Source organism: Hemibagrus wyckioides, linkage group LG03 (assembly GCF_019097595.1).
Source record: "Hemibagrus wyckioides isolate EC202008001 linkage group LG03, SWU_Hwy_1.0, whole genome shotgun sequence".
NCBI lineage: Eukaryota > Metazoa > Chordata > Actinopteri > Siluriformes > Bagridae > Hemibagrus > Hemibagrus wyckioides.
Window position 1 is genome coordinate 18,242,664 of NC_080712.1, and position 27,915 is coordinate 18,270,578.

General features: G+C 37.0%; 1 protein-coding gene across 2 annotated transcripts; it reads left to right on the forward strand.

Annotated features, from left to right (window-relative positions):
* ptpn20 (protein tyrosine phosphatase non-receptor type 20) lies at positions 1-27,739 on the forward strand. 2 transcript variants are annotated; one of them, XM_058379799.1, is made up of 46 exons: positions 1-187; positions 298-461; positions 1,489-1,554; positions 1,667-1,846; positions 1,930-2,008; positions 3,588-3,677; positions 4,549-4,627; positions 4,721-4,862; positions 4,957-5,028; positions 5,131-5,305; positions 5,425-5,560; positions 5,679-5,817; positions 5,953-6,105; positions 6,215-6,400; positions 6,802-6,961; positions 7,120-7,360; positions 7,446-7,540; positions 7,622-7,699; positions 7,861-7,968; positions 8,080-8,196; positions 8,292-8,482; positions 9,540-9,641; positions 9,808-9,901; positions 10,392-10,477; positions 11,071-11,260; positions 11,482-11,687; positions 12,285-12,383; positions 12,471-12,901; positions 13,522-13,777; positions 13,915-14,085; positions 14,195-14,369; positions 15,394-15,604; positions 16,023-16,060; positions 16,865-16,948; positions 17,481-17,545; positions 18,712-18,873; positions 18,969-19,134; positions 19,315-19,403; positions 19,608-19,681; positions 20,210-20,361; positions 20,518-20,666; positions 21,521-21,611; positions 23,340-23,674; positions 24,416-24,631; positions 25,733-25,795; positions 26,120-27,739. In XM_058379799.1, the coding sequence occupies exons 1-46, from the start codon at positions 64-66 to the stop codon at positions 26,213-26,215; spliced, it is 6,576 nt and encodes a 2,191-aa protein (XP_058235782.1). In that variant the 5' UTR covers positions 1-63; the 3' UTR covers positions 26,216-27,739. The 2 variants fall into 2 exon arrangements, with proteins under 2 accessions (XP_058235782.1, XP_058235780.1); XM_058379797.1 differs by lacking the exons at positions 1-187; positions 298-461; positions 1,489-1,554; ... (29 more) ...; positions 16,023-16,060; positions 16,865-16,948 and adding an exon at positions 17,211-17,282.
* The last annotated feature ends 176 nt before the right edge of the window (positions 27,740-27,915 follow it).

Genomic DNA, 27,915 nt, shown 5'->3' on the forward strand with positions numbered 1-27,915 from the left:
ACCTGCATCCATTTAGTGAGCTAGATTCTGTGTGCTCAGGGGTGTGTCCTGTGAATATACAGGATGAGCAGTACTTTTGTGACCCTAGCTGAAGTGTTGGAGGCTAGAGGAGGGCCACTGGAGGAGGATGAGGTCTGGGCCCTCCTGTTTACCTCTGCTGAATCACTGCTGGATCTTTTCAGCATAGGTAAGGCATACAGGCCAGCACATGAATCCTGTCACAAATATGGTGTAATGCTTAGACATATTTTGTATTGTGTATTGTGTATTTTCATTGTGTCTGCTTTATTTTTCTAGGGCAAAGCAACATCTGCAGCATTATAAGTCCGACATCACTGCTCTTATCTACAAATGGTACACTAGCTTTCAAGAACTGCACAATGACAGATGAGGCGTGTGCCTTTACTGCACCAGAGATGCTGCAGGGCCGTGCCACCAGCAGCAGAACGGCTATGGAGAAGGTTAGCATCAGTCCTAGCACAAAAGTCATGTATATTGCTAAAACAGACCCTCACCTTAAACTGGGGTCTATATATATATATATCAACACATGCATGTACATTATTATATCATCATCATATTTGTGGTGTGGTTTGTGGTGTTCAAATATATAAAAAATAATATATATATATATATATATATATATATATATATATATATATATATATATATATATACATGTTATAGTGAAGTGATTTAAACTTGATCTCTATTAGTGGAGAGTGGAGTACTGATAAGGAGAGACAGGGAACATGCATCACTGGAAGAATTAAAGGGCGCATGGCAGTGAGCCTGCCATCTAGTGCTGGATATCAGTAATAACAAGTCAGCATGGAAATAGGTGAACTTGTTGCAAAAAGGTTCGTTCATCAATCCTGTTGCCCTTCTTTAGTTTATCCCCTTAAAAGAAATGTTTAAAAAGCTTAGTCCACAATTAGCCTTGGGCTTATATGCATAACTGTGATTCTACAATTGACTGAGTCTAAAACAAGCCCCAGTAACATTAAGATTTTCCTTCACTAGAACTATAGAGCATAGCTCAAACCTGTTGCAAAATGACAATGTCCCTGTGCATAAAAGAAAAGACCATGAAGACATGCTTTGCCAATGTTGGTGTGAAAGAATGTGAGTGGCCTCCACAGAGCCCAGACCTTAACCTCACTGTACACATTTGGGATGAATTGCAATGCCAACTGCACACCAGTTCTCACCAACTTCTCACCCTACATCACTGCCTGACCTCACTAATGCTCAAAATTTAGCAGAGAGCCTTTCTAGAAGAGCAAATGAGGGACTATATTTGGAGTGGGATTCTCAAAAAGCACATATGAGTGTGACTGGTCAGATGTCCACATACTTTAGGCAATAGAGTGAATGTCTTACCATAGTGATGGCCAGTAAAAAAAAAGTTACAATATAGAATACATGCAGTATATAATGACAATTTCTAAAGTATAGTGCATTTAACATGTTTCCTTTTCTTTTTAGATGATTGTATACTCTCTTGGCATGACACTTTACTGGTCAGTGGACTATCACATTCCTCAAAACCAAGTGAGTCCAACAACCAAATGATTTATTTAGAGTGCTACAGATAGATATTTAGTTTGGGTAATTAATTCACTGTTGGACTACAAATCTGCAAATGTCTTGTTCTGATGTGCAGCCTGTTCAGTTGAGTGATTCTCTGAACTGCCTCCTCTTGAGCATGTGTGAGGATGTGGCCCATCGACGAGGGAACCTCAGCAACATCCTGGAGGCCTGTGAATCCCACCATAAAGCCTCAGTACTGACACCACCCAACAAAGTGATCCAGCAGCTGGTGGAAGAGCTCTTCCAAAACTCTGTGTGTCTTAAATAGAACAAATCATTCCAGCTTCACAGAAATTTGAGTCAGTTTTTAAATAATAAGTTTTTGTGTTTTTTTAGGTTGACCAACCCACTCTGTCAGAAAATACAGTGCGGCAGATAAGTGGCAGAAGTTTGATGGTCAGAGAACGACTTCATGGTAAGACTGCTTGCAATGTATATAAAAAGTTAAATGTGCATCTAATTACTTAAATATTTCCAACTGTCAGTGTCATGCACTTGAATAACAATGAGCATCAGATAAGCCATTCCTGGTTGAGTAATCAGGGCTAGAACATGATACGTCATGTGATTATTTGCTTCAATCTTTTTGACACTCATTCATTCCACCTTCTGGTATATTTTCTGGAGAGAAACAAAAACAAAAATATACTGATACATTTCTTAGCATTTTTAGCTGCTTTAGCAGTTGTTTTATGGCTTTTACATCAAACTTGTGGGATTAAATAAGTGAGACTTTATGACACTGTTCAATAATTGTTAGTAGCACTACTGTAACATATAATTAGCACTACTGTAACATATAAGTTACTCCTGTTAATGACTAATTATTTCTGGCGAAGTACTTAGTAATTACTGAACAAGTAATCAGCATTTAGCTAGTAGTCTTTCAGTAGATGTTTGCCTTGCACCTCCATGGTTGGGGAGTCAATTCTTGTAAGTGCACAATGTGCACTGAGTTTGCATGTTTTCCCCCTGGTTCAAGGGTTTGCTCCGGGTACTCTGGTTTCCTCCTCAGTTCAAAGAAATGCTTTGTAGGCTAATTGACATCTCTAAATTGTCTGAATTGTGCAAGTACAGACAGGTTCCCTGTGACCCTGTGTAGAAAAAGCAGTACAGAAAATGGAGAATGGAGTAATTACCCAGTATTTATTAGTAGTATTATAGTAGTGGCTTATTATATGTTATTATACAAAATGCCCAAAAAGTCAAGCACCAATGAGAGCAAAAGTAGGTATTTAACTTTGTACTTATTATTTACAACAAATGCATTACATGTTCATCCTTCTGTTCTACACATTTTCTCAGCCACTGTATCATGTTTATGTGGCTTTTGCTTATACAGATGAACACATTTGCTCAACATATTCCTTTTGGTTCCTGACTCATTCACTTCTGCTTAGTTCCTGTACAATTATGCTCAGTCAGTACTGATTTAGTGAATAGTATTTTTACTGCTTCTGTTACTCTTACATATCTAGCTCAATATGTCTATCTATCATTTTAATCATTTAGCTTTATTTTTTAAAATAAAGATTGCTATAATGATGTCAAAGTTAGATGTGTACAAAACGGATGAGATACTATTTAAATGCATTAAGCAGTTAAAAAAAATATTAAATGAAACTCAGAATGGTATGCAGTTCATTCTGTTACTTCCTCTATTAAATATAAATCCTTTATATACTGATTTTAATTATTTCATGACTCATCGTGGATATAAAGCTGATGTATGCTAACAGTGAGATGGATGGTAATAACACACAGTGCTCATGTTACACTTGCCTTAATACCAGCCAGGGATTCACAATAGGATTAAAGATTTACAATACACTGAACAGCTGACTGAAAACTGATAATCAGCCTAAGCTAAGCTTCTTAGAGTTGTGGTGTTCTGCTGTTTGGATAAAGGAAAGATCCAGTCTGTGTGAGGTTATTCTTTGCTGCTTGTGTAGTAGCTCTTTGATTAATTACCCATTTCTCTACTGACTTGACAGGAAAACGGATAGCGTACCCTGGCTATGCAGAAGGGAATACAAGTGCAGCAGCGAGACGCAGATTGTCATTTGACTCAGACATAAAACAGGGTGAAAATCCAAGCCTTTTCCTCCCAAGTGTCTCTTAATGATACTAAATTGTATGTTTCTTGAATGGAATTTCTTTGTAAAGAAGAAGGGTATGAAATGCTTTTATATGAGTTAAACATGAGTTAGCAGTTTTTTGGAAAATTGTTTGGTCATGTTCTATATAAGCTGATATATGCATCTTCAACCATGCTATTTCAGGTGTCTTTTTTAGTTTTTATGGAATAAACCTCAACAGAACTACCTGTGGTTGAAAAAGCAAACAAAGAATGAAATTGAAGTGAAGAGATTCTAAAGCTCAGTTTATTCAAGGCCTCAGTGGAAGCCTGTCAGTGACCTTTGTGTCAAGTGAAACAGCCCGTAGATTTAATCTTCATTTGGGCTAATATTTTCATCCTATAATGCTGACACCTCAGTAACACACTTTCTGCAATGACTGAGAAATACAGGCATAGAACCTTTTTTTCCCTTGAAAATGGACTTAAAGAAGAAGCTAAAAGTAGACAAAGAGCACAAACAAAGAACTGATGACAGCACTGCCAATTTAATGTTTTTACCATATTTGTTATATGGAGGAAGCATGTGATGTGACACATGACTACACTGGTAGGACATTAAAGACCGATGATCATTAATGCAGCTACATATCCTTCTCTTATTTGTGTGTATAATAGTTTGCTCCTCATCATACTAATTATGCCATTGATGAGTCCTTAAATAATGTCAAATGATAAAGTCATAAATGTCATATAATGCACTTCTCAAAACTAATAGGTTCATTGTCAAGCAATTGGTAGATATTAGATTTTAATCTTCCAGGCATCACTGGGTTATGGTATATGTGTAACATATGTAAGTATGTTTTGTTGTCCAGGAGCTGTGCATCAACAGAAATCCTGGTCCCTTAAAAGCAGATCCTCACAGACGCCTGCCTTCCAAAGCATTCAGAGCAGGTGAATAGCTCTGACACACAGTTTGAAGTGGTAGTAGATAATATTAGACAAATGTTTTCCCTGATGGGAAGAACATCTGATTTGATATCCCAGAATTCCACATAATGGAGGTGAAAGCAGTTGGTCACCTAGGAATTCATACCATAATACGCCCTGCAAAACTGAACATAGACTTTCCATCCCTTCCATTCCTCTCAGCGAGTCTACAGTCAGCCTCAACCAAAGGAAGACAAAAGTACATTTTTCTGTTTTGTTTCTTTGTCTTTTAATACATAGACTTATCTCTTTGTTGTTTAGTGATATTGCGTTTTCTGCATTTTGGATTTCAGAGTCTTGGACCTGAGTTTGCAAGAATGGCTGATGAGCCTCATGTTATTTTAGAGCTACCTGGATCTATAGTGGTAAACCTTAAATTTAATATAACAGAGAAAGTCAAGGATTAGTCAAAGCACACTTTTTTTTACCAGTTACAATGAACGCTGTTTCTCTTTGGTTCAATACAGTCAAAGAAAGGAAGGTCTTCCTTATCCCAGAGGGAAGTTATTGTGATGATGCCAAATGCACAGTGTGTGGTGGTGAGGTGTGACATCAAGTCCAGGGGAAGAGATGTCTTTGACATGGTCGTCGCTCATGCAAACCTTGTGGAACATTTTTACTTTGGCCTTGCTTTCATGGATGGTAAAATATATTCTGTTACTCTGACAGATAGTGTCTAATTTTCCATTGTGTCACCTGTTTAATGAATGCTTTTATTTGATATAATCACTTAATGCCTTTGCATGTTATATCTTGACTAGATGACGAATTTTTCTTTTTGAACCATGAAACGAAAATCTCCAAAGTGGCGCCAGACTGTTGGAAGAAATTAGCAACCTCTACATTCACCCTGTTTCTCCGTGTTAAATTTTTTGCTGATGATATTTCCTACATATTGTAAGTGCAGTTCTGTGTCTGATGTGAGCCTGAATTGCATGGTCATAGCTTCACTTAAGAGAATTTACTCAAGCATTTTATGGAAAGGACAATAAGCTCTTGTTGTTTGATTTGGAAGGCACAAACTCACACGTCATCAGTACTATATCCAGCTGAGGAGAGATATTTTGGAGGGCAGAGTGTACTGTAATGAGGACACTGCCATGTTCCTTGCTGCCTTGGCTCTGCAGGCTGAGTTTGGAGACTACATACCAGAGGTAAGATACAGTGTAGCACTTTAATTGCTTGTGCATTGAGTGGATTGCAAGGCTATCAGAACATCCACTTCAGTTCCTCCAATTTACATTATAAAGCACTGTTTATTTATCAGTAATGTTACTGATTTTATCTAGGTTTATGGAAAGAACTACTTCCAGATGGAGCATTACATTCCAAAAAGAGTGATGGAAAAAATGGCCTTGCCCTGTGTAAGGGACGAGTTGCCAAGGTTACATGCCAGTTATGCAAATATGCTTAAAGAAGATGCGGAGATAGAATTTTTAAAGGTAATGAAGTATTTAGGTATTTAAAGAAATACAACAGTTTGTGAGAGTTTTTAGGTCAGCATTTATTTGTCATTCTGCTCCTGTGATACATTCTTGCACACATCCACAGATTGCACAACAGCTGCCGGAATATGGGGTGCTGTTTCACAGAGTCGCTCGAGAGAAGAAGCTCGCAATTGGAGAACTCATTCTTGGAGTTTGTGCTAAAGGAATTATGGTTTATGAAGTTAAAAACAACTGTCGGATATTAATCCGCCGATTTCAGTGGTCTGAAACTGACAGTATTTCCACAAGTGTGAGTACAACAGTTCCAAAAGTCACTTTTAAATGATTAAATTCCATATTTTTTTGTGTGTATCAATGCAGAAAACATTTCTGGCAGATTAATCAGAACATTGCATAAAACAATTGGAAATATATTGAATATAATTAAGCTGGTCTAATATATTCTATTAAGAATTTGCAGTAAAACAAATCACAAGAAATCAGAAGTGATAGAAATAGTTGAAATCACTGAGATGTCCACATTCTAATGGCTGATGTTAACATTACCTGAAGCTATGGGATCATATCTGCATGCTTTTGTACATTGCACTGTTGCCAGACACCTGGCGGATTAGACAATATAATGCTCAGTGAGTGTATAATGTAGCTGGTGATGTTTAAAGCTGTTCTGCTTTTCTTTCTCTCCTGTAGTGGCGGAAGTTCACTGTGGAATGTGGCCCTAGTGGGAAAAAGCACTCCTTTGTAACTGAAAGTTCCAAGATAGCACAATACCTCCTGGACCTCTGCTCTGCGCAGCACAAATTCCACAGCGAGATGACCTCTCGACAGCTCACCTACAGTTCAGCATCAGGTGCTTTCATTAAATTACTTCTGTTATTTTTGCTGTGTCACTATTCACCTCTGTCATGATACACTTTCTATTCAGATGAGACAGTTATACAGTAATGTGTCTGAGTGCTCTTCCAATGTCCTAGACTGCAGTGTAGATGTTTTTTTTTTCTGCTCCAGATTGCCACAAAGTGAAACATCCTTTGATATGGCGTGCTCGACAAAACCTGTTGAAGAGGATGTCCTGCTCAGAAGTTGGTCTCAATAATGTTGGTCTGAGCATATCATCTATGAACTCCATAAGCAAGTCATGTGATGATCTTTCAGCCAAGATCCAGCAGTCGAGAGACTTGCTACAAACACATGACACTGTGGGAATAAGAGGCCAGAGTGAACTGAAGAAACCAAGTCAGAGCTGCAGGTATGCAGAGAACTTCACATGACTACATACATCACTGTTGTTGAGCATCATCTAATCAATGCAATTTTTGCCTGGTTTCTCTCAGCTCCCCAGGGGCTTTTAGTTCTCCAATTTACCGAATCATGTCGAACGTCTCTCTACAAAAACAAGACTCTGAATCTTACTCAATCTCATCCAGAGGTACTCTCATTTACTATGTGAACTGATTTCTGTTATAATTATGCAGTCATTTTTAAACACAATTTTTTTTTGCTTTGACAGCCGACACTCCTGTTAGAACTCCACCAGAAAGAGAAATTATCTGTGTTACACTGAAGAAAGATCCAAAACATGGCTTTGGTAATGGAGTTTCGTGTAACAGTAGCCCGACTGTTATGAATTGAATAGTTTTGCCATTGCTTCCTCTTTTCCAATGTGAAAGGCTGCTTAAATTATTTCCAGCCAGGCAAACAAATATTATGTAAGATAACATTTGCAGTGTATTCCCGTTTTCATGACAGGATTTATTATAGTCGGAGAGGACAATACAGGAAAATTAGATCTTGGAATCTTCATTGCATCCATCATACCTGATGGGCCTGCTGATAAAGATGGCAGAATCAGGCCAGGTAGAGTTGTTTTTTTTTTTTCTAAAAATATTGCCCCCCATTTCTATGGCCAAAGGATGCACACTCTACAGGTTTCATGTGTATTTTTTTTTTACAATGATTCTTATGTAGGTGGGCGACTGATTTCTCTTAACAAAACCAGCCTGGAAGGAGTAACTTTCAGTACAGCTGCTGACATCTTACAGAACAGCCCAGATGAAGTGGAGCTTATAGTGTCTCAACCAAAACGTATATCTTGACATTGCAAATTATTTAAATAGTTAAATATTTGTTGACATATTATTATTATTTAACACAAAATTGTTTTCTTCTTGTATAATCAGATGACTTTTGGGACCGTAAAAGCTCTCTGACTGCTGGCAACCTAGGGCTGATGCTGGAGAAAGGCTTGGACTCTCGAAGTACACAGAATGCAGAGCACAGGACTGTAAAAGAGGACACTGAATCCAGCATTGTCACACCTAAAATGGGAAGAAAGCTACATATCCCTGTTGTACGAATTCTAGATACTAAGGTATGAAGTTATTAGGTGAAGACAGTTATTTAAGTATTCATGCATTTTAAACTTTTCCACATTTAGTAGCATTACAACCTGGAAATGACCGACTTATTGGGAATGTATATCACAATGCTTCACAAAAATAGGTATTTAAAAAGGTTAAAGCAAAGGTATTTTCTCTTACTGCTGTGAAAATGTTCAGTAGTTTGCTCCTATTTGCTCACTCATATTACCATGGAAATAGTCAGTTGGCCATCAGAAGTCAGATACCTACTTGAATGGAGTTCACCTTTGTGCAATTAAAGAGTCACATGATATACCTGTTCAATATAAATATACCTGTTCCTGGAATGATCCAGAAGACAAACCGAAATAAACAACATCATAAAGACCAAAGCACTATCAAAACATGTCCAGGGCATTTTTTGTTTAATTATAAGCAGAGGCCAAGAGAAGGAAACAAGAAGAAAGACAAAAAACGTTTGGTGTTGATGGAGACTCAACAAAAACAGAGAATACCATCCCCTTAGTGAAGTATGCTGGTGATAGCATCATGTGCTAGAGATGCTTTTCATCAACAGGGACTGGAACACTGGTCAGGTTTAAGAGCAAGGTTATTATAGGAACCAACAACAGGGCAGTTCTAAGAGAAAACCTGTTCCAAACATATGTATACTCTCAAAGTTCCAAACATTGTGAGTAGTTCAAACCTGAACCTATTTTATTGGATCAGACAAAGCTCAGAACTCAATTTGATTAAGATTGTGGCTGTTCACTATCTGCCTCCATCTAATCTGACAGAGCTTGAGAAATTATCCCTCAGAAGATTGGATCATAATGTAAAAATCTTATAGATAGAAACATATGCCACAAGACAAGCAGCTGTAGTTGCAGCCAAAGATTGGTCTACTAGGTACTAACTCATTAGACACACTGTGTACATCAAATGGGAAAAGTCTATTTCAGTTCAGGGTTGTAACACTGCAAATTTTGAGAATGTTTATAGAAGGTGAACAATTATGTAAATATGAGCTAAAAATGACTGATCTTGTTCCTTGTCTTTCCTACACAGGATGCATTCCCTGGGTCATCCTCGAAGTCCAGCCTCAGGCCAGGTGACTTGGTCTGTGTGGGGCTCAAGAAACTCAACGGCAGTCTGGGCATCTGTGTTGCAGTAAGTTTTTAGTTTTAGTGTCAATTAACATGCAGAAGTAAAACAACTCAGTTTAGTACATCAGTGTTTTTGCCATCTAATGCTGATAATTACAACTTACCAATACACAGTTAAAATATCTTTTAAATGAGATTTTGGAAGAATAATCAGTGTGAGTCATTTCCAGGGTGGCATCAATACCAGTGTTCGCCATGGAGGGATTTATATCAAAAGCCTGATACCTGGAGGAGCTGCTGATCTAGATGGTCGAATACAGACTGGTAAATAAGTAATCTGTTTTGGCTCCAAAGAGAAATGTTTGAAGTAATTTTAAAAACAACTATTTGTACAATTACTTGCTTAATTTATCCCACCTAATTCAATTAGTCACACCATAGTCGACTTTTTATATAATAAATCAGAGTCTATAGGAGGTATGGCCTTAAGTGGTCTAAGGATTGATGTTTTAATGAATATAGAATTAATAAAATACATTTTTAGAATTGTTATTGAATTGTTGAATTAAAGAGTTTTTACAGGAATATAGTCAAACTTTGTTTTTTTATTTCATAAAAGTATATATGTCTGTCTATATCATCTGAAAAAGACAATATACTGTCACTGTCAGTGTACACTACAAGCACACAGTGGTTTTAAATTAAAATATCTAACTGAGTTTCCTTTCTGATGTCATTCAGAGTTGTTTATGTTGAATGAATTAGGTAATCATCAGGGTAACACTTGCCCTGTGTGTATGTGTGTGTGTTACAGGTGATAGGTTACTGGAGGTGAATGGCTGTAACCTGCAAGGTGTCACACACAAGCAAGCTGTTGAATGTTTGAAAAAAACTGGAGAGGTGATAAACTATAGTATTTCTAAAATTTCATTTTAAATATAATTTAAACACAGAACATTTCAGCATAATTGTCTTCACAATGATTACATATTCAACTCGTCAAATTTTTTTTTTTTTACCTGACACCTTATTTTAAAGAAGATGGTGATAGAAAACACAATTATTATTTAGGCCCTAATGGCAAGAACACATGATTGGAGAAGGGAGTATTTTCCTTTTCTCATATATAATACAGTTTTTCAAGTGTATTATACATTTATTTGTAAACAAGCTATATATGTTGTATATGATTCAACCAAATTATAAATATAAATCAAAGTAATATTATTCAAATTAGAATCCCAGTATGCTTACATGCTCAGGGATAACACATATGTGTCTACACTGGTGTGTGTCCACACTGGTCTTTACCAGTCCAATAACTTTAAGAATTTAATTTCACCTTTTAGGAGATGACCTGAAGTTTAATTTTTGGAATATAAATGGTTTTTTTTAAAAAGATCTTCACTAAAAAACAGAAAGTTTCTTGTAGAATAATGTCAAGTAATAATCCTGATTCCAATATAATGTAAAGTGATTCGTGCTTTTTTTAGGTGGTGTCTCTACTTTTAGAGCGGGAGCCTCCTCTGATGATGGAGACCTCCAGCTTTCCTTTCAGTGAGGAGAAACAGAAATCTCCATCATCCCTAAGTGCACAGAGCACCACCACCCCCACCAGACAAGACATTACCATGGAAACGCCCTTGTCTGTCAGGGCCAAGGACTACAGCTTTGTGTCAGATGGTACGAAACAGCGGTGAGAGCAGGAAGGCAGCATAGTGAGACATTTCAAATAAATCTGACAGCTTTGTTTGGCTAGCTGCCTTATCTGTTCTGCAAATGTAACTATAAATTTTTAAAAAAGGTGAAAAATTATATTGTGTATTGAGCATGTGGGCTATATACATTAAATTATTAATCACATTTTAACATAAAACTATGCTTGTGCTTTTTCTGGGTACTAGAGAACACACTGGAGGTGACTTTGGAGAAGAAACTATGTGGTTTGGGCTTTAGCTTCCTCATCAGTGACATTACTCCTGAGGTAGGAAGTGTAGTGCGCATTAGGAGACTGTTCTCTGACAAGATATCGGAAGAGAGCAGGCTACTCAGGGAGGGAGACGTCATCCTCACTGTTAATGGAGAATCCGTAAAAGGTCTTTCCTATAAGGTACTGTGCTCATGTACACTTAATTTCTAAAACACTCCACAAGTATCACTAGTATCACTTTGTTTAAGCCAACACCATTTAAAGATGATGTATTTTGACACATTATATTGTGTCTGACAGGGGATAAGGATTAGGGACTATTTAAATCTTTTGCTATTTTATCCTCAACTGTTAAACCTTTAATCCACATACAAAATAAGCTTTGCTTATACTTCAGAATACACTGATTTTTTTTAAACTGGAAAACAAACCAAAAGTAAAAAGGATTGCTACCAAAACATTTGATGACTTTTTTTTTTTTTTTTTGCTTATGTAATTTCTAGGTAAAGCATAATATGCTTATATATTTGATAGACTAAAATAGAAGATAGAATAAACGTATCAGGAAAGTTTCAGGTAATTGCACTTTTCCTTGTCACATGGGTGTTATTTTAAAAATATACAAAAGATGCAAAAGATGTAATATTTATGTTTAACACCACGGTGACAAGAAAAGGCAAAGTTTGCTATAGCTTTTTTTTAATTTTCTATAGTACGTGTGTATCTTCTGAGAGCTAGGCTCTAGCATGGTGCTAAAGATGTTTGTGTCACCAACAGAAAGTCCTGCAGCTGTTGCGGGGAACACCATCTGAGCTCAAGCTGTTAATATGCAGACCTTCACCTGGACAACTTCCAGAGATGGAATCCATCTCACAGGTAAGAGTGTAAGATCAGTGTATTTGATATCTTTCCAAAGGTCATTTCAGAGAATATATTTTGTTGCCTTACTTTTCTTTTTGATAGAGTCCTTCCCCATTGCCAAGTAAAAAGCAGAGGTCGCGGTCTTTAGAGTCTGTCTCTCCGGACTTTGGTGAAATGCTCCAACAAAAGTCCATAGCACTATGCCAAACAAAGGACAGTGCTTCACCTAAACCCTATGCTGTCCGATTAATTCAGCAGAGACAAGACAGTGAACAGGATGAGACACCATCCACCCTATCATCTCCACCATCCCTGCCATCTACTGATGGACAGAACACAGAAAATCCAGATGAGGAGGTTCTCTCCAGCACTTCTTGTTCCCAAACACCAACCACACTTATAACAACAACAACAACCCTGAGCCCTGTTCAAACTCCACTCATGCCAACACCTTCTCCAACATGCCCATACCCAAAGCCAGAAGTAAAAGAGGACACGTCCTCAAAAAGCAACCATAATTCAGCTAATGCCAGGTACCATCCCACACTATATTTGGATTTATATGGACAGTACTGGCTTAGGAGATACCTGTACTGTCTGACACTACAGTACACTACAGTAAATATTAAGCACACACTTAACTAATTTGTTTTTCATCCACAATAATTCAGTTTTACTCATCTGATGCTTGTTATTCAGGAATACATGCTTTAAGTATTTAAGAAATGAAATTGCTTTGAAATTTTGCAATAAAATAACTGTGAATATCCTATTTGCCAACCATTTGGTTTACAGACAGGCTCTAAGTCAGATTGCATTTTTCAAATGAACCAAATGCCAATGCAAATAGATTTAGCATTCACAAAGATGTTTACTAAACCGCACTAAACAAAATCACAACCACATAAATATATTAATACCACCTCAGCATCTATACATTATTTCTCAATATCCTGAAATAATAAAAAATTCTTAATATTGTGATTTTGTATTTGCCATTCTATACTTTTGAGTTATTGATGCCAGGGTTGATTTTGGTAAAGCTAAAGGCTGATGTAATTCTATTTAATGGAATATAATTTAAAATGTAGCAGTTCTTTATAGTAGACTGTAGTGGAATACAGAATAATTTAATAATTACATGTGCTTGTAGTGAGCTCACTGAGGATATGGATGGAAGTAGGGCATGCTTTATGGCCAATGGACTGGATGTCTTAGCTGATGAAGAATATCTGACCATTACTACCACTGCATCTACTAGTGCTTTGATCCCTCCTACACCTTCTCCACATACCAGTCCAACAAAAACAACAAAATCACCCCCTCCTCTACCTCAGCCTACTACAACAAGCACCAACAATGGCTGGGATGATGAAGAGGAGGATGAGGATGAAGAAGACTCAAGAAGGGTACAAGCTGTGTAGACTTGTTCATTTTTACACTACATTTTGATGTAGTGGTATTTGATGTGCTTAGAAATATAAATGACCTTTATATTTAATTCTCTATATATTTATAGTTTGTTTGTTTGTTTGTTTGTTTTCAGGAAGTCTTTAAGGAGTTTGAGCTGACAGTAACTCTTACTAAATCCAGAAGTGGTAGTTTTGGCTTTACTATCACTAGGAGCAAATTAGATAATTGCTATTACATACAGGACGTCCTGGATAATCCAGCCAAAGCAGATGGCCGTCTCAGAGCAGGAGACAGACTAATCATGGTACTTATCATGTGTCATAATTTTGGAAAACATTGTTCTTTCGCTGATACTTAACATAACACAGTCAATACTGTAGCGAATCTGTTTAACCTATGTCACACTTTCTCAGGTGAATGGTCACTATGTGACCAATGTGTCTGATGAAGTGGCCATGACTATTCTGAGATACTCTCCTAAAAGGCTTCACATGGTGTTAGGCAGAGCTGTACAGAACCTCCTGCCTCCTCCACCACCAGACAGCCTTCAGGACATTATTATATACAAGACCACATCTGGACAAATGGGTGAGGCATTGCAAATGGACATTATATCGAATACTGGGCAAAAGAGTCAGTAAGGTGTGAAGAAATGCTTTAAAGCAAAGATGGCAATTAAACATTTTCTATATTTAAAAAGGCGCATTTATATTTGCATTAAAGGCATTTTGGCAGACACCCTTATTCAAGAGACTTACAAAAGTGCTTTGAAAGTCTCTGTCAATGAAAAGATCGATAATGGTTCACTAGGTCGCAGACTAAGAATAGCATCAGTCTAAAAACTCTGTTGGGAGTTACTATATATATAGCAACACAAACAACTTTTTTTATTACGTTTTTAAGTGCTAGAGAAAGTACTTCAGGAAGAGGTTTGAAGATCAGCAGTGACTCAGCTGTTCAGACATCTAGTGAAGTTTTTTCCACCACCTAGGTACCAGAACAGAGAAAAATCTTGATGCATACCTTTCTTGTACCCTGAGAGACGGTCTGAGCAGTAGAGCAGTTACCAGCAAAAACTCAATCGAAGATCTTTAAAAATGTATGTGCACACTCAGCTGTTTGAGCAGTGTTATAAGAAAATTGGCCAGGAAGTTTTTCTAATCATCCAGATTGATAACATTACTTCAATGTTGTTGTAAAAGTAATGTTTGAGATGATTTCTTTATTGACCCAGTACTATTTTTTTACTGTATATTTAATAATTTAAATATAGTGCATAAAATAGTCATAAAATAAACTTCTAATACAAAATTTAAAAAGAATTTTAAAAAAATGAGAGCACCTAATACCTTTGCACACTGCTGTCGATTTTAATGACTATGTTCTAATGTAGTAATATACATTGAACTGAGTAAATTTTACAACTATATATATATATATATATATATATATATATATGTTCTTGATGAAGATTCCAGTCACTAAACTGTACTTCATTTCTTATAGTTACATTAGATATATAGATTTGCAATCATAAACTTGTAATCAAGGCAATTAAAAAATCTCTTCCTCTCTTCCAAGTAATTAAACTTGTCTTGTTTTTGCTGTGCAGGTATTAAGCTCAGAGGTGGCATTGGCAGCAAATGGCAGTGCATTTATGTTCAGGAAGTGGTGCCAAACTCACCTGCCAGTGAGGAGGGCAGCATTCAGCCAAATGACCGAATTGTCTACATCAATGGCAGGTGCACCCTGGGAATGGCACTGGAAGATGCAGTGAAGACCTGTGAACATGCTTCACGCAAAGTCAAACTCAAAGCTATGAGGTGAGCAGCTGTAAATAACTTTTAGCCACTTTTATAATTCAAGGGCCATATGACCAAGAGCAAAAGGCTTTACAAACCTCAAAAGAGGTAAAATGAGCAAGACCTTTTCCAAAACCACCGTAATGTTAAGATTATGTTAACATAAAGAGATACTATACAATATCTTGACCTGCACAAACTATACCACAGTGTCTTGTCAGAGACCACACTGGAAAGAGCTAGCCAAACACTAACACACACACACAGGGTGAAAGCCATTTAACGGACAGCAATATATTTAATCTATTAAATCAGAAATCCCACATTTAATTATGGGATATAAATGAAATATTTAGGTTGCATTTTGCAGATGATACCTGAAAATAATAATAATAATAATTTTCATGTATTGACCGATCCTTTTTTTTTTTTACTGCAGAGATGATCAACCTGTGACACCCAAAAGCAAATGGAATGGTAGGTAACTTTAATTTGAACTTAATCATAATCATCAGAATAAGATGTTTTAAAGATACTTAATCCTTTAAATTAATTCCCTAACTCGTTCAAGATTATATATTTTCTTTGTATGTGTGTTCTCTATTCAGCTGTTTGTCAGTTGTTTAGTATACAGCATTTCACCTTGCCCTGGGCTAGGCTTCATGCTCCTCTCTGTAAGACACAAGTGTGTGTATGTGCATGTCACGCTCTTAGCACATGGCTGACATGTTTCATTCTAGTCTGAAGTGACAGAAGTGAGACAGTGAGCTGCTCTGGTGGCTGCCACTGTGGCCTGGGATTCAGTGAACGCTTCAGTGGCCACAACGACATTTTTGAGTGCAGTGTCAGCTCAGATTAGATGAGCCCCCTCCGTCAACATAAGTCCTGACTAATGTTTTATTCTGTTGGTTTGGGTCATAGCTCATAGTTGGTTGCCTCACAGCTCCAGCTCGGGTGACTCTGTGGAATTTCTGAGAATGCCGGTTTTCTCTCATCTCCAAAAACATGCCAGTAGGTGGATTGGGTAAAATAAATTGCCCCATGTGTGACTGTATGTGCATGGTGCCCTATGATATGATAGAGTAGCGTCCCATTCATGATACTTTTCTTAGTACTTGGTAATAGCTTAGATGTTGGTGTAGAAAACTATATATATATATATATATATATATATATATATATACATATATATATATATATATATATACAAACTACATTGTACCAATGTTTGTTCCATTGTAATTGCATTTCTTGCCCTATTCTTATTCCTTTCATCCCCAGGTTTCTTTGATTGGAAGAAAGAAAAGAGATTAGAGCCTCCCTCTGAGGAGCCTAGGTCATCTGAGGCGGAGGCTACTGCTGATGGTAAGGACTCTGGTTTCTTCGTCTCTGTGTCTCTATTCCCTGAGTGCTGTTGCTTTAGCTCTATGCTGACAGACACAGTTTGTCTGGACCAAAGGGCATAAAGTGCAAAATTAATTATTAGCGAGTGCCCCTACCCTCTTTGATCCATCACACGGCATTTTTGTCATGCCTGCTGGACGTGTCCCAGGTGATCCTGTGTGACACCTGGGTTGCTGGGCGACGGCTAGCTAGGGGGTCCAACAGCACCTGAAAAGGCTAGTGTTGCTCATCTTTCAGAGCATTACACCAGTCAGTACATCTCCTCCTAGGATGGCAGCAGAGGAGGCAGGTTACCGTGAGTCTTGAGATTGTTTCATAAATGGTTATGAGGCTTGTATTGGGGTGAAATTGTACATTTGTAGATGTGCAGTTTTTCTATGGGTGTGTTTTTGTTACAGGTTTACAGCATAACTCACTCTTATTTAGACTGCATGTTTCTGGGTCAAAGTTTTCATATTTGTTTCTGTCTGTCTCTCTTTCTATGTTTTTGCAGTAAAACTCATGGCTGAAAATGCTGAAGGATTTGGGCCAATGCCCTCTGTAACCTCTCAGCAGGAGGTAACTATGCTCTGTATCTAAATGATGACACTGAAACCTGAGTCTTATAATCCCTCTCTCTGCACACTATTAGCCACTATTAGCTATCTATGTCACAATTCTTTGCCCTTGATTCATACATTAATATTTCACTGTTTGAAAATACTTATACAGTCAGAAATCAGAAGATTGGTCTTTCGAGTAGTCTTCTATGGTCTTTGGGGCCTCGCCAAATAGCCTATTAGTCAGTTTGGGTCACTTTTTTATTATTTGTCTGGTAAATAGTCAAAATGATGAAAAATCAGATTAATCAAAATCAAATTCATTTTTTTCTGCTTAGAACATATTTTGATACCTCTACTTTGAGAAAACAAACTACTTTAATGTATTGTATTTCTGTTTTTACATATATTTCTGCAAACACACACACATTTTTTCGTTAACTTTCTAAAGGATTTGTTTTCATGGTCATATTCATTACTTGTATATTCCTGGTTAGCTCTCAGTATAGCTGCAGCAACAATGCTTAAACAAGCAATGGCATTCAAACAATGCTCAATTAGCATTAAGTGGTGCAATGGGTGCCAAGAAAAGATTCCCCACACCATTACACTCCCACCAGCCTGAACAAGACAGGCTGGGCTCATGCATTCATGCTGCTGATGCCAAAGTCTGTCCCTAGCATCTGAATATTAGCAGCAAAAATTGAGATTTATCAGAGAAGGCAAAGCTTTTCTAATGTTAACTGTCTAGTTTTGGTATACCTGTGCCTGAGTTGAAGGAATCTGACCAATTTAAGTGCTAGACCAAACTCTAGTGACTTTTGTTCATGAGAGCTGCAGTGTCAGAAATAATCAAACCAGTGTGTTTTACACCAATGATTATGCCATGGTCAGAGTTGATAAGATCACATTTTCCCCCTATAGTTATGTTTAATGTAAATGTTAACTGAAGCTCTGGACCTGTATCTGCATGATTTTATGCATTGCACAGCTGCCACATGATTGACTGGATAATTACATAATCATTAAGGTGTTCCTTTTAATTTGGGTAGTGAGTGTATTTCAGGTTAGAAAAATCAGTTGAAAGCTTTGTATAGTAGAAAACATTTAAACACATGAAGCAGCTTTTTCTGCCATTGTATATGTTTATGCATATATGTTATATGTGCTCTCTGTCTGTCTTAGAGCTGCATTCTTCAGCTGGAGTTTACTAAACCAGAGAGAGGTGGGTTGGGCTTTTCTCTGGTAGGTGGCATCAATGGCAGTAGTCTGCAAATAAAGGACATCTGCTGTGGAGGTGTGGCTGAGCAGGATGGCAGGCTGCGTGTGGGAGACATCCTTCTGGAGGTGGTTCACAATGAAAAGTTTCTTCTTTCAGTTTTGTTATGTTTAGTCAGGTGAACAGAGCAGAAGCACTAAACCCTGAGTCACTCTGTGTGCAGGTGAATGGGGTGATCGTGTCAGGATTGAGCCACCTTAAAGTGGTAGATATTCTGAGGAGAGCAGAGGGGACAGTTCAGCTGACTGTATACAGAGACACTTTCCCCATGACTTCCTGCACTGGCCCTAGGTGCTCCACTGAAGACCCTCAAGAAAACAACACTAAAGGTCTTCCACCGCTCCATTTAACTCAGACAGACTATGACACATTTATTCTGTAACAATTAGAATAATCCACACAGACGCAATTCTGGTTTCAAATGCTCAATAGGTAGAAGTGTTGTTAGTGTTCGTTTGCTCAGTTAACACTGTATTTAAATCAAAATTAAGTGTGGTGTATTTCTCTAGCAGGAGTAAGCTCACTTCTAGAAGTGCAGGAGGATCATGTGTCTTTTCAGACACCAGGGTGTCCTGTGGTTCGAATGGAATATGAACAGGTAAAAAAAAAAATCACCACACTTTCACTTTGATTATTTTGCTGCCTGCTTTTCAGAATAACAAAAATATTTTTTAAATATTAATATTTTGTATTAATTTATAAAATTAATTAGCACATCTTTTCAAACTACACTTAGCAGAAGGTGCTGAAGTGCAACAATGCAGCTGGTTTTAAATCTTTCTCTGTCCCTCACACATTTCAGGATAGTGGAAACTGTACACCTAACTTTCAGGGCTGTTGTCCATCTCTGAGTGTCAAAGATATGCTACACAGCAGGTAAGTGTTATTCCTTTCTGGCTGACAATGGTTTAACTTTGTTCTCCGTCATATTCCGTATCTGCAAAATGTTCATGTAAAGAGGTTCCTAGATCTTTAAGTTTGCATAATAACATGGTTGTCATAATTAAGAACTTAAGATCTTACATCTTCACTTGACCATTGAACCTGTTACAGGTTAATCGTGACAGTACCAAATCATCCAAAATATAAAACAGGTTGTTCTGTTAGAATAAATAAGTAAGACCAAGTACTGAATGTCATAGCATCTGGGTTTTGTGTTGCTTTGTGTATAACACAAGGGGGCACCAACGAGTTATGAATTTAACAAACCCAGCTTTCCCACACTACATGCTAGAGCTGAAATGTGGTGCACTACAGTTAGCAGTTTCAGTTTTAATTAATTGTTTTAGTTTATTTTTTTAAGTTTTTGATGTTTGTTGGTAAAGTAACAGGAAAATCAACTTGCATGATCCTCAGAACACAGAAATGTGGTCTCCGTTCATACCTGTTTTATATCCCTTCCAGGACAGACCCACAGAAACAGAATTTAGAAAATTCTTGCAAAATAATGGAGAAAAATTACACAGACAGCTGGAGCAGTGATGATGAAGATGATGATGATGAAGATGACGATGATGACACTCAACATTCCACTACAGAAACAACACCTCACACAGGTAGATGAGACTGAATATTAGACATTAAGAATGCATTGAGACCAGGTTTAAGCTGAAGTATGAAGTCATATCATTGTATTAAAGTATCAGTAAATACATAATTTTAATATTTGAATATTAAACATACATTAAATACATTAAACATAACAATTTTAGGTCCGCCTATTGTGTCTGAGGAGGAACTGACCAGATTTGCCCTGATCAGCCCACCTATGAATGGCCAATACTCAGGATCCAGACTCAAAAGTCTTATTCAAAATCTTCAGAATCTACTGGATCAGCATGAGCTTGTCAAGGAGTTTATGGTAAGTTCTTTTCCTTCCTGTTCATTTACATGATTCGTACAGATGTTTGAAAGTATAGAAATTGCTTGATTTTTAAATTTGAATTAATTTTCATATTCAGTTTGCATATTGAAATATGCCTAATTTGGAATAATTTAGAATGAAATAGTATACCAATGCAATTTTTTTTACATGTTTCATTAGCTATAGATTAAATAAACATAAAATCATCAATTTTATTTGTATAGCACTTTTAATAAAAGACATTGTCACAAAACATGTTTAAGTAAACATATAAAAACGTATCAATTCCAGATATAGATTTTAATTGAAATGATTTATCAATTTATCCCTGATCAGAAAGCTAGAAGTGACAGTGGCAATGGAAATCATTTCATGGATTTTTTCTCATTTTGCATTCTTTCTATTTCTATTTTTCAGTTTCTGCTTTGTGTCCCCTTAACAGAGTTAAATATTAGCAGCTAGCACTGACTTAAAGGATATCAGTCTTCTATCTATAGCATATATATATTCTATATATTACATAATTATATTTGGCTGACATTTCAAATAAAATTGGCTAGAAAATGTTGAAGACTGTGATTACAAACTGAACAGCCCACAAAGCCATTATAACACTTTTGAGTAAAAGATATTCAGTAAATGTATGTATATTAGCAAAAAACTTTCATAATCAACATCAAAAACATTATCCAGGTCCTTCCAGTTACAACTGTAGCATCTGCCTTAGTTATGTTGGGAAAAGTGTAATTATCCTTCATGAAAGTTCTAAGTTTCACTTACCTTTGTTACATGTCTATTCTTAATGAGATATTTATTCCCACAGTATTATGTATTTATCTTTTTTACTGTAGGCATTAGGTCATCTGGCACCTTCCGATAACTGCCTGGTTGGGAAAGCACCAGAGAACCGAGAGAAAAACCGATACAGAGAAATCCTGCCCTGTAAGACCTCCTGCAAGTTTTTATTGCTAAGAAACACTGCTAAAACACTTTTGATTAATTGATTGATTGATTGATTGACTGATTCATCCATACATCCATCTATTCATTCATTCATTCATTCATTCTTCACTAACTACTTTAACATGGTCACAGTAGAACTGAAATCTATTACAGGACACTAGGCATGAGGAAGGAATCATAGGGCACCATGCACATACACATTCACACACTCATTCACACCTAGTGGTAATGTAGAGTAGCCAATCTACCCACCCACATTAAAGGGTGTCGGTTTACACTTCTTGTGTGTGTCTGTATGATTTAACTACATCCATTCCCTTATTGTGGTTTTCCAGGCCTCCTCTCCTGGCCTGATTCTCACACTGCAGCTTTTGTTATCAAGTTTACACTCCTCCAATTTTACGTCATTTTGACTCCTAGTTCCACAGTTTCTGTAATGGGAAGCAGTCTGAACCTCTGGGTTGGTACTGTGTTTGTGTGAGAGGGCTATATGAGTCCCTGAGGAACACACACCGGGGATGTGTATGCTCAGAGGCGGGCATTGCGGTACAATGCAGGACTTCTTGCGCTGGCAGGAGGCAGACTGGCCCTCGCCTGCCCTTGAGTGTTTGTTTATTATCATGGCTGCTCACTGGGCTTCTGTTCCCCCAAATAAAGGCCCTAGGATTGCAAATTGTGAGGCCCCTGGGACTTAAATGTTTTTACTGGAAGTAGTTCAAGGCTTCCTATAAGAAGCCCGATGCCACCCATTGTGAGGATGTCTCTGCATGCATCTACCTACTCTCAGAGAATTCAACTTCCCCTTGCAAGCCCCCCTTTTTTTGTTTTCACTCTTTCTTGAACCCCCTTTTCTCTGTGGCTGTTGAACATGTTTATACAGACAGGCCCCTTGTAGAGCATTACATGTAGGTCCAGTCTTACATGTAGGTCAGCAAGCTACCAGGTTAATACTGTGAGAAATCATGTACCAAGGTTTCATGCAGAGACACCTCAGCATGCCTCCCTGTATTCCCACCAACATGAATGTATCAACCAAAATGGATATCATGGGAATAGTCTAGAACATTCCTCTCTATATACTCATCCTGGCCTGCCTTTCTGCTTTTTTTTTACTTGTACTTATTTATTAAACCTGGGGGATAATCTATTAAATTCATTCCTCACATTTAGCATTAGGTTTCAATGCAGTAAAAACAACTATGGTTTGAATACTTTTAAGTTCTTTTGTGATTCGTTCTTTCTCGACCTGTGATTTTTGATCAGTGCTACAGTACATTACTGCACTCCAGTAAATGTGTGAATGTGTATGTGTGAACCATTGAATACTTTTCCTTCCTAACATACTTTTTATGCAGACTTAATTAGCTGGAGTTGATCTATTAATCTGCTGACAATCAACTTGTTTCACATTAAGAAATAAAATAGGAAAATAATCATTGGTGGTGCAGCATTAGGGTGGCATTACCATTAGAAGTCAGTTATTTTCTGTCTATTTAACAGCATGTCCTGAAGTTTATATTAAATTTATAACGGGTTTCAGGTTGCATATGTATTATGAATACATATGTATACGATCCTCCACATTCTCTTGACTTTAATGAGACAAAAACCTAGTTGCAGCAAAATTGGGAGAATGTTTAAGAAAAAAAGAAGGAAAAACTAATACGTGAAATGTAAACTTATTTAGACTATTAATTCTACATACAGATGATAAGACACGGGTTCCTGTGGGAGAGAAACAGGACTACATAAATGCCAGCTACATCCGGATGAAGGTGGGCCCGGATGAGTTTTTCTACATCTCATCACAGGGACCTCTGCCCAACACTCAGGACTGCTTCTGGCAGATGGTTTGGGAGAACAAGTCTGACATCATTGCCATGATGACCCGGGAAGTAGAGCGCGGCAGAATCAAATGCCACAAGTACTGGCCTGAGAAATGTGATGTTCCCATAGAAACTAGCCACTACCAGCTGATCTTGAAAAATTTCCAAAAATTGGACTACTTCTACATCAAGGTCATCCAGATGGTAGAGAAAGAGGTGAGAGACCATAGAGAGTAGTGCTGAAGGGTAGTGCTGGATCTACCATTATATTCTTATTTATAATTGTGCAATGCTGATGCTTTACAGTAATTTCAATTAATGTTTTGCTTATTTTTCAAATACTGTATATACTCTTACTTTTGTTGGTTGTCAGTTACTTTTATACTGTTTATGTAGGAAGTATGTAGTTATCCCTTCTGTCTTGTTAATGCTCTGACTTTTACTTTAATGGCATTTTCACTGTGTAGTCATTCACTGGAAGACATTCATTCAGAGTAGAGTAGAGAGAACTTTATTAATCCTAAGGGAAAATTTGGTGTCACAACAGCCACAACACAAGAGCAAGGGAGGACTAGGACAGGGAGCAGCACAATAATCTCACAAAATACCACAAATTAAAAGAATGAACATACATATACCTAACTCACCAAATTATTTTACAGACTGAGATATCTGATCAGATTAAGTTGGCAGGTTTAAAACTGTACATTAGACATGTGTGATGAGCAGTTGTGGTAGTCTGGAAATAAAATGTAGAGTGGTCATAAATAAAGTGGCAGTGTATGTGTAAGAATGTGTAGTGATTTTAGTGTGTAAAATTATTAGGTATGTATAACGTCTCCAGTGTTTACAATGTTTCTTAACATCGGTGTAGATTTGTCTTTTACTGTGCACAATACAAGACCTGGTATTTCATCCCCAAATCCTCATCCTGTTATACCATGTGTTTGAATCTAGACTGGAGCCACACACTTCGTGAAACACCTGAAGTTCACCACGTGGCCAGATCACAGTACGCCTCACTCTTCAAAGCAGCTAGTGCACTTTATCCGATACATGCGTGCAGTACACTTGAACGGGCCAATCATAGTGCACTGCAGCGCAGGCATCGGCCGGACCGGCGTCCTCATCTGCACTGACGTCATCCTCGGCCACATAGAAAGGGACCTCACTGTGAGTATGTCTGATACATGCTTTCCATGTAGTACATGGTTTTCCGAAGAGATATTTGTATGGTGATTACACGTTAATGTAATGAGGACAAAATATAGATACTGGACGATGGGTTTCCTGTAACTGTCGTAGCAGCTCCATAATCAGCAAAATGAATAAATGTGAACACATTTATAAGAAGTCATGATGTAATAAGTGGTGTCATTGTTGCCACAGTGGGTAGAATTACTGCCTCACAGCTTAAGGGTCCTGGGTTTGAACCTGAGCTCAGGTTACTGTCTGTGTGGAGTTTTGCATGATCTCTCCATGTCTGCATGAGTTTCATCTGGGCTTTCCATTTTTTCCCACTGTCCAAAAGTAATTTAGCCAGAATGGCAAAGTGAAATTGTGTATGGTGTATTGCGATGGACTGGCATCCATCAAGCATGAATTCTTCTGTATTGCACTGATTGTTACCAGAATGAACTCTGGATCCACAGTGATCTTGACCAGGACTGAGCAGTTAATGAAGATGAATGACTTATATCTTAAAAATCTCTTAGAAATATCTCAAAAATGTCATATTCTATTGGCAGATCTTTCAAGAAATAACTGCTTAAAATTAGCAAAGGTATCTGTTAATAGAACTATTTGTAAATGTGAAATGTGTAGAAATAGGTTTAAAGTCTAGAAATAGGTTTCATAATCTTATAATAGCACATACTAGATAAATTCATGCATCATATATTAAAGAAATTTGTACTATATTAAAGATATTTAATTTGCTTAGATATATATTTTTTGCACTGTAAAGAGATCAATGTGTGCAGTAGGTATAGACCATAATAGATTCGTAAGTATGCATTTGTTTCATTTTATCAACAGGAACAGTAACTAGACCAAAAATAATAGTTTAACTGTAGTAGAAAGAGGCAATAGAGCAGAGTGAAATACATGTGGCTATGATAGTAAATATTTCTGACATGGTAGTTTGCAAATGTTTTTTGCTTCACTTTTGCAAATTTTGATTCTGCTTCTTAACCATCAATCTTAATGGAGTATGATCTGGTTTCCTCTTTAAACATGCACCTAACATACATCCACCTGCATCTGCTTTCTCAGATTAATGTGAGTGAGACTGTGAGGGAGATGCGGCTCCAGCGCCACGGGATGATTCAAACCAAGGTCAGTAAGTCAAGCTGCTAGTCGTAAAGTCAAAGGTATAAAATCACACTGTGACTTACCATTTAGGATTTCATAGCCCTCACTAATTTGAGGGTTTACGAATCCGAAAGCTGCCAGATTCCCACCCATCCCTGATAACCACTAATATATCATCTCTGATTTAAACAGCTGTCTCAGTGGAATGTCTCAGTTTCAGGAAGAGCATGTGTTTGCTTTTGTATACTGTGATATATGATTTACAGACACTGATATGAAAATTGCCCAGGCAGGGTTTCATTAATGAGACTGAGTTTATGGACTTACTGTTGTTCTTTCTGTTTCCAGGAACAGTACGTCTTCTGTTACAAAGTGTGGCTGGACGTGTTGCAGAGCATCTCGCTTCTTCATGGCAACCAGTGGCAATCAGAAACCCCCTTGTGAATGAACGAATGAGTTCTGGCTTTTTTCCACACTAAGTTATTCCACAGTTTCCTCAGTGGGGTGACAGCTCTCATCTGTTTGAACAGTGTTGAAATACTGTTATATGAAGTTAATCATGTGCACTGAGTTTGAGTTTCAGTGCTGTTCTGATCGTTTAGTATTAAATATATGGCGCAGGAAGCACACTAGACATTTTCATCAACTGTGTTATGACCTTGTATGACTCGATTTATATCTTCACCTACAACATATAACTCAAAGCACAGGTTTCCTAGCCATCTTCATTATTTTGCCTTGAATGTGTAGTCAGGTACGATCTACTGAATATATGAAAATGTGTCTTTTAATATGTAATGTTTAAATATTTGTCACAATTGTCACTGCTGTTATTTAGACAAGCTGAACGCTGCACAATATCATAAGCAAACAACCAACTGAAATTTCACGTAAGATTTAAAAAAAACAACTTGTCCATATTAAGTCTTCATTATTATACTTTTCTTAGACATGATGTAATAATTCTAAAGAGCTATTTTTACTTTTAAGAGCTAAAACACGTGGAGTAAAGTGCCTTTTACTTTGTCCTGTTGAGCAGCTTTCTCAGTCGTCTCTGTCACTGAAGTAAACCAATATTGGCTGCAAGCTGCCAGCTGACAGGAAGCAGAAAAACAAACACTTAACCCAAAGAAGATTGGGTGAATATACGAGATTTGCTAGACAGCCAGTGGTGGACTTGTCATCGACTGGGAAAAAATCTTTGGGGATCTTTTGAGTTTAGATATTTTGGTTGTTTTTTGTCTTGGTAAAGACTAGATAAAATCATGATCAGAAATCAGAATTGAAGATAGAAAGCTCAAGATTCTTTTTACACACAAACACTAAAGTTTGAGTGACTTAAGGATATAGAAATATAAAATTAAGCATATATATATTTCTGGGATCTACCCTTGCTAACATGTATTAAATGTCAGATTTTGAGTATCACACTTTTTTAAACATTTCACATTTAGTTGGCAAACTTTAAATGATTTATATTCTAGATCATGCCTCGCATCGAAAAAGATAAAGTAGCAGTAGTAGTATGAAAACTGCCAATGTTCCAAAGTTCATTTCCGATAAAGTATATCACCAATTTAAAGAGTTAGTATGTAGTATGACAGAGATTTTTCATTCTTTAATGCTTATGATTCCTGGTTTTCTTGTCATTTTGTTAGTGTTTAAAATGCCTTGGTCAATCATATTTCATTCTGGTCTCTTGCTCAGCTCGAATATTTGTTTGAAAGTCTGAAAAGCGTAATTTATTTACATGCCGTTACAGTAAATGAACAAATTGAAGCTGCTATTTATCCATGATCATTTTGCTGTTTGTGCTGTATTGATATGATTTTTTTTTATGTTTATTCTTGGTGTATAGAGATGTGCTGCTTTTATTTATTCACACTGTAGATATAATATATACTTGCAGTGTCTTTCAGGAATCTCTACAGTGAATGTATTATATTAAGAAATGTTTAAATATCTAAGTAACATGAATTACTAATTAAAAAAACAAATAAAAATAAATAAATAACAGCCACCCTTATATTTATAAGTGTAGGAATTAAATAGTTAATAAGTGATTAAGTTAATAAGGTTTTAAGTTTAACAATGTGCTAAAATAATTCTTTAAAGCCGATTGATATAAGCCACAGCTTTGATGG